This window comes from Electrona antarctica, assembly GCF_951216825.1.
Source record: "Electrona antarctica genome assembly, chromosome: 3".
In the NCBI taxonomy this organism is placed as follows: domain Eukaryota; kingdom Metazoa; phylum Chordata; class Actinopteri; order Myctophiformes; family Myctophidae; genus Electrona; species Electrona antarctica.
Genome location: NC_136808.1, coordinates 9037915 through 9045797, shown reverse-complemented (window position 1 = coordinate 9045797; position 7883 = coordinate 9037915). Strand labels below are relative to the sequence as shown.

Genomic DNA, 7883 nt, shown 5'->3' with positions numbered 1-7883 from the left:
CTGTCGTTCCCTGATGTCATCGCTAGGGACACATGCATCAGTAAGCGGGAACTAGGGGTGTCAATGAAGGACCGGGAAGTCTGGCGGGGCATTGTGAAATCCATGATCTCGACCGCGGCCGAGTTGTGTGGGTTTATGAAGACCAATACACACAATTGGAGTAAAAGTAGGCCGCCTCACATTTTCCAAAGATTGTCAAGCTTTGTTCCAAAATTTCAGATCTACACACTCACAACACATATACGGGTTACAGACACATTTGTATGGTTCCCTTTATTTTTGGTTTCTTACATTTTGTTTAAAATTATTGTTCCAAAACGTTAAAAAAGAAAAACATAACATAACACAAGATTTTCATGAATTAAAAACAAAATTCAATGATTTTTCTTTTAGCAATTTCATGAAGAAATCAATGAAAAATCAAAAATTCCATAAATTAGAAAATAAATGTTTAAGAAGTAGTGAAAATAGCTGATCTAACCCAAGCCACATTGTCACAGATATGTTCACTAGTTTGGGTCCCGGGGAGACATCAAATTTCTCTTTTGGGTTCAAAGTTTTGGTACCACTGCTCAAGACGTATATCGCTCTGTTCTTCCCAAGGCCCCTTTTCTACCGGAGTTGAACCAGTTGTTTGGTTCTTTTTTCCTGCCTAATATTGAACCAGTTCAGCGTGTTTCTTTCCACTGAAAATTAATTGGTTCAGAATCCTTAAAAGTTGTTTCGAAACTGGAAAAAAATAAATAAAAGGCAGCCGGTTCTGTGAAAGCATAGAGGTTTCAAGAATCTAGAACGGAACCAGTTCTAAAACCAAAGTTATTTCGGCTGAAAAGGGGCCCAGTAACTAAACAGTGGTGGTGGTCATTCATATCCAGACCTCGGTGCTCCTGTGCTTATCGGACCGGTCCCTGCCCTCGATCCGTTTGCCCTTCAGCGGCTGCCTCTCTCCTCTGTGGGAGTCCTGCTTCTTAGTCGTCGTCTGAGCTCTCAACTTGGGCTCTTTATTGAACAACGGAGGAGCATCACCACCACCACCACCACAGTTCCCGGCGCACGTCCAGTCGGGCTTGTGTCCGACCACCAGGTCCAGGGTGGGCAGCGAGGCGGTGCTGGTCACGTCCCTGAAGCCCCCCTGCAGGGAGGAGTGCAGAGACGAGGGGTCGCTGTCGGGAGCAGGGAAGGTCTCGTAGCCCATCATCCCTTTCTTCTTCTTCATCGCCCCCGGCGGGTAAGAGGAAGCCCACGGAGAGCCTCCTCCTCCTCCTCCTTGCTCCTCCCTGGCCTTGACAGCACGTCGTATCTTCTTCCAGCCCAGGTGGTTGAGCTCCAGGACGTTGAGCACGATGCAGAACACGCCCACGCAGTACATGAACAGCAGGAAGATGGTCTTCTCCGTGGGCCTGTGATGTGGAGACAACGAGGTTAGAATGGTTTTGGAATGTTTAGTTTTTAGTTTTAGCTGTAGTTCGTTTTGAATATGCTTTTTTCTAATTCTAGTTTAATTAACTTTGAATTCGTTTTTAGCGCACAGATTTGCTAGTTTTTTATTAGTTTTTATTTTTGAAAATGCTATTTGGTCTGTTTTTATTAGTTTTCAGTGTTAGTTTTAGTTGTTTTATGGTCAGGTGCAATATTGAATAGCTAAGTATTGTAATAAAATATAACAAAAGATAGCATTCAGTTACAGAAGAAACACCAACCATGCATCCACAAAAGAAAACTATTTGCATTTTGTCTAATTTCTTTGTCTATAATTTAATTCCAATGTTTGTTTTAATTAGTTTTTATAAAGAATACAGTTTCACTTAGTTAGTGTTTATTTATTTGTTATTGTAGTTTTTTTATTTAGTTTAGTTAATGAAGTTAATTTTGAACTATGATAAGCTTGCCTGGACACGTAGCAGTCCACTGGCTGGGCGCAGGGCGCCGACGAGCACAGGAAATGGACCGGCACCTGGAACAAAGGAACTAGTGCTGATTTCATCGGCTAGAACTGTGACAAAAAAGGTTTGTCGACTACCGTTTTACACCGAGGAAAACTGAATTAAAACTACATAAAAACTAAGCCATGATGACGAAAACTAAGACGCTGCGGCTCACCGCTCCTTGGCTGCGGCTCACCGCTCCAAGAGATGGGTCAAATGCTGAGAACAAATTTCACTGCGGTTAACGTGTGTGACAAATCGTACGACTTTAGGCAGAGAATGAGTTAAGTCGAAGAAATCAACAACACTATACCTGGAAGCCGAACAGCATCCACTGCGCCAGCACGAAGCCCACCTCCAGCACGGCGCGCAGACACACGTGGAACACGTAGCACTTGGACAGCACCCCTCCGGAGACGGTGGCGGCGGGACGGCGGGCCGGCTCGCCCCCGACGCCCTCCCTGCACATGCGCAGCGGCACCTGGTCCAACGACACCACGGTGTTGGGGTCTCCTCTCTGCAGACTCTGGTTTACAATTTACACATTTTAGGCATTTAGCATTAAAGGCTAATTTCAGACTAGAAGGCTTTCTGAACATTATGTGTAGTTGTTACGTCCCCATCAAAGAGGTCCAGGTGTTATTTTGTGCAAAAGTGCATTATTGGCTATTTCCCCTACCATAAGCCCTCATTGCAATTTTGAATTGAATTGAATTGAATTGAATTGAATTGGGTTTTAGTGATAATTCGCTTATTTCCATCGCTCAATTTTTTTTTAATATATCCTCTCTTCATAATGTAAATAGTAGGCTATCCCAAGCGGGACATTTACTACTTATTTCGATGGAAATAAGCGATTTAGCACTAAAACCCAACCCCCATTGAGGGCTTATGGTAGGGGAAATAGCCAATAGTGTGCTTTTGCACAAAATAACACCTGGACCTCTTTGGTGGGGACGTAACAACTACAAAGAAAGGTATAAGAAATCCTTCTAGTCCGAAATTCTCCTTTAATCCAGAGAGACTTACAGTAAGCAAGGTCAACACAAGGTAATACAAATGCATAGAAATTGCCATTCTTTAGGATTGAACAAGTGTATCCGGTAGGAGGGACTATAAGCCCATGTTATAATGCAATGTTTGTCAATCTGTCCGCGGTGCTCACTCGAATATCTGCAATTTTGGACCCCGTAGATGTGCGTGTGACTCCATCTCACTGGGGCCTTTGTACCTTGTGAAGCCTTGTATACTGAGTGTTTTTGACTCCAGACGGGTTAGTTGTAAACTGCCACGGGTTAGTTGTAACCTGCCACGGGTTAGTTGTACCGTATACTGCCACGCATGTTGGGAGAGACTGTGTTGTCGGACTAATGCCTGTCAGACTGTTAGTAATTAGTATGTCTATCTATCTAACCAACGTATGCACCTCGAACCTATCATCAGTCTAACAGTGGAAATAATATCCAAAGAAAAACAATAATCTGTACAACTACATGGAAACTATAAACACTGTATAGGATGCCAGATCAATAATGACCTGCATGGCATCTGTCTACATCACTGGTACCCAAACACTGGAACGGGAACCATTTGTGGCACATGGGTCCCTTTATTATTTGTTTTCGCCACATTTTGTTTTTGATTATTTAAAAAAGAAAAATCAAAGATTTTCATGAATTCAAAACAAATTCAACTTCAATTCAAGTTCTTTTACAGTGGAAAAATCGAATAAATTAAGTAGTGAAATTAGCTGATCTATACAAGCTCATAATTCGGCACTAAGCGACGTGTTGTGAGCGTGTAGATAGGCTATGTTCGCTATAGTTTGGATCCCGGGCAAACGTCTAATTGCTCTTTTGGATGTCAAGAACCCTTTTCTACAAAATGTCTAAATCAGTTTTCAGAAAAACCTGTTTCTATGTCAGTGGTTCTCATAGTTTTTCATGTCAAGGACCCTGAAAACTATATGTAATTGGCCGCCGACCCCCAGCTGAAAATATGTTGTTCCAGGAATCCGCCCCACCACCACCCCAGAAGCAAAGATTTGAGTTAAAAACGTTCGCTCTGAAACAATATATATTCAAAGATTTGCACCACATTTTCAAGATCTTTCAAAAGTAGCAGATCTACGGTGCTTGCAGATCTACAAGCACCGCTATACAAGCCCGTAGCGGTGCCGCGCTACGGGCTTGTAGATCTGCTATACTTTTCAACAGCTAAAGTCTAACATACTGCTTAAAACTGCACCAAAAGGGGTTCCCCTGTCCTGAACGAGTTTAAAGTTTTGGAACCGTTATTGATATATATATATATATATATATATATATATACATAACATGCGTACTGTCTGTATATCCACCTGGTTGTTGAGGCCCTCCAGCACATCGGCCAGGCTGTGGCCCAGGTGCTTGTGGGAGAGGATGGAGCAGCTGTCCGAGTCGCAGCTCCGGTTGTAGGCTTCCTGACCGCCGTCCCGCGCCGCCCCCGTCCCGCCGAGCAGGGCTGGCACCGTTAACACATAGCGTAGCCTATATAAGTGATCTACAATCTTACAACACATCACTTAGTGATGTGTTGTAAGCAAATCACGTGGCAAAGTGAGTTTAACGCATTAATGCAATCACATTCTTTCCTGTTTGGATGTAATGGGCTGTCAAGGCCAGAAAGTGTTTTTTGTTTTGGTTTTTTTGCCGCTAGGTAGGCGTTCCCGCATACGATGATACCATGATGTCACGTGCCCCCCATTTGAAAAGATATGCCAGGGACCCCCATAAGAGAAGACTTTTACTGCTCTAGCAGTGATTCTCAACAATTTTAAATTCAAGGACCCCCAGTTTGAATCACCGATACCCTACCTAATGGCATTTCTATCTCTGGGACCCCAATATATTGTAAAAATCAATGTTAATTTAACTCTGAGAGTGTACAAATGGAACCAAATGGACGGACCCGGTTCTATTTGTACACTCTCTGAGTTACAGACCCATAAGGGTCCATTTGGTTCCTAGCTATCATTTAGCTGGGGACCCCCCTGGAACTCCCTCAAGGACCCCACTTTGGGAACCACTGATGTAATAATGGTGACAACAGGCGTATACCGCTGAAGCCTGGCCCTTCTCCGGGGGTTGTGCCCCCCTGGCCCTGCCTCTGATGGCTGGCGTTGTGGGGCAGCTTGGACAGGTTGTGCCAGGTGTAGATGATGAAGCACAACGACGGCGTGGACACGCTGATGATGTGGAAGACCCAGAAGCGAGGCTGCGAGATGGGAGCGAAGGCGTCGTAGCACACGGTGGGGCAGCCCGGCTGCATGGTGTTGCACACGAACATCTCCTGCTCGCAGCAAGGGTTAGAAAAAACATTGGGATTTTTAGTTTCTATTTTTTTAATGCTAATATCCTAAGAGTCTTGTCCTAAGAAACACATTAAATGCCATTGACAATGATTTACATCATATGTGGACGAGCAAATTAATGGATGCGCCCCTCACTTCACACGCGTGTGATTTTTTTATATATACTTTGGGTTATTTGTCACGTGCATGATTGAATTGTGTAATACAAACGTAACAAAATATAGCATTTTAAAAATGTATTATTTTGTCTATAATTTCACTTTGGTTTTAGTTATAGTTTCGTAAACACACGTCACACGATACAGTTTCAGTTAGTTGTCGTTTAGTCATTTTTATTCTAGTTTTGATTTAGTCCAGAATTATTTTAGTTTTATTTTTGGTCAACCATAATAACCTTGCCTGCTCGTCTGCGTACACGTCCTCGGTGGCCACGGCGACGATGAGCAGCCTGAAGATGACCATGACGGTCAGCCAGAGACGTCCCATCATGGTGGAGTGCTGGTGGACGGCGTCCAGGAGACGCTTGAGCAGCGTCCACTCTGTCATGATGGTGGCGGAGGTGACCTGATGGTGGTGGTGGTGACCAGCACTGACCCGCAGGGGAGGGTCGACGAGCTGCTGCTGCTGCTGCTTGGAGCGCTGCGGTCTGCTGGGGGGGACGCATCCACAGTGGTGGGAAAACCACTCAAATGTTTTACTTAAATGGATTGTGACATTAAAATAATGTTTTTGTAATGTTTTCTGAGCTCAATTGCACCCAAAAAACTCCAGTAGATTTTCTGTGGTCTGGGGTTTTCTGGCTCAATCAAGTGCTCTGGTTTGTCCTGCTGTTTGTGATGTCACAGCCTGCAAATCCCATATATGTCAATGGGATTTACCAGCAGATGTCACTGTTTTGCCTGTTTTCATTGCAGCTCAAAAGGCTTCCAAACCCCAGAGAAAACTCCAGACCACAGAAACTCCACTGAATGTTTAGGTTTCTTGGGTGTAATCGAAAAATACAAATGAATGAAACTGAATGTCATGAAACCTTTAAAGATGGAGTGCCGTGATGCCCCTAAAACATGGCCATCAGGTACTATGATTATATTAGGAGGAAGATTTTATTTTCAAAAAAAGTGTACAGAAAGTGTTAAAATATCGTTTTTATGTGGCATGCCCACCAGTTCAATTATGGGCGCGTTCAGAAATAGCGCACTGAGCGCACTGTGCAATGCAAACTAATAGGCGAGTGCGCTCCGGTGCGGTATTTCCGAACGCGCCCTAAGTTTGCCTGGTGGGTGGTGATCCACCTTAACTGAAGCCACACCCACAGCTGTTGTTGTACGATAAAGGGGGAGGGGTTAGGGGAGGGGATGATAATTTGTGATACTAAATCACTGTCATTTTGCCGGCCTTTTGACTGAAAGAGGAAACCAAAAATACATAGACACCATACCATAGACACCATACCATAGTCACCACACCGTACCATAGACACCATACCATAGACACCATACCATAGACACCACACCGTACCATAGACACCATACCATAGACACCATACCATAGTCACCACACCGTACCATAGACACCATACCATAGACACCATACCATAGACAAAATACCATATAGTAGACACATACAAAACAGAAAAGGTTAAAAAGAAATCACGGCAGTTTAAGTAAAAGTGTCAATACTACAATGTAGAAATACAAGTAAAAGTCCGAAATTCTAAATGTAGTTAAAAGTAAAAGTAAGCCTATACTCACTGTACAGAATGTCCCATTTGAGGTTTTCAACTGTATAAATATATTTCGAGACTTTCAGATCCACAAGCTCACAATTCAATGCGTCGCAATTGTGAGCTTGTTTGTGGATCGGCTGTTTTCAAATGGTCGAAATGTATATTATAGGGCTGAAGTGGTTACTGTATGTTTTGTCAAATATTCAATCTATGAGAAAGTAACTAGTAGTAAACTAAAGTTTTCAAATGATTGTACTGGAGTAAAAGTATAATATTTGGATCCGGGATGTAGTGGAGTAGAAGTGAAAGTATCGGAAATATACCGTACTGCAAGTTAAATCTTTACAAAACTGTACTTAGTTACCTTCCACCACTGCAGATCCACCTCTCCTCTCCTCTCCGCTCACAACCTTTGATGCACTGGATGAAACTCTCTCCTTTTAGTTTTGGGACACTCACACTGGGATGAACACAATCCTCAGGAGGTGCTCTGTAGCCTAGAAAATAAGCTAGACTAATATACCTCTTCACCACCAGATTGAAACATTTACAACTAAAATCACATCCATGTCCCCCATGAGTGTCAAGCCTTGACTACCCTCTCTACAACGACAACGCTCTCCTGTGCTTGTTACCTTGACATCCCCCCCCCCGGCCCTGAGCCCTGCCTGCATGGCTGCCTGGCTGGTTGTGCTTTGAGTGGACATCAGGCACTCAGAGGTCTGAGAGCCCCGGCCCATTGGAAATGAGAGAGAGAGCCATCGTCTCATCCTTTTCAGATAACGGTGGGGTTGGCGTGTGCGTACACACGCACGCACGCACGCACGCACGCACGCACGCACGCACGCACGCACGCACGCACGCACACACGCACACACAC

The 7883-nt window shown here is 44.0% G+C and overlaps 1 protein-coding gene across 1 annotated transcript; it reads right to left on the bottom strand.

Annotated features, from left to right (window-relative positions):
• Window positions 1-865: 865 nt before the first annotated feature.
• gjd6 (gap junction protein delta 6) lies at window positions 866-5823 on the bottom strand (the record flags this gene model as incomplete). The annotated part of the gene is made up of 6 exons (XM_079496984.1): window positions 866-1400; window positions 1890-1954; window positions 2239-2451; window positions 4285-4427; window positions 5024-5255; window positions 5677-5823. The coding sequence occupies 6 exons, from the start codon at window positions 5821-5823 to the stop codon at window positions 866-868; spliced, it is 1335 nt and encodes a 444-aa protein (XP_079353110.1).
• Between the last annotated feature and the right edge of the window lie 2060 nt (window positions 5824-7883).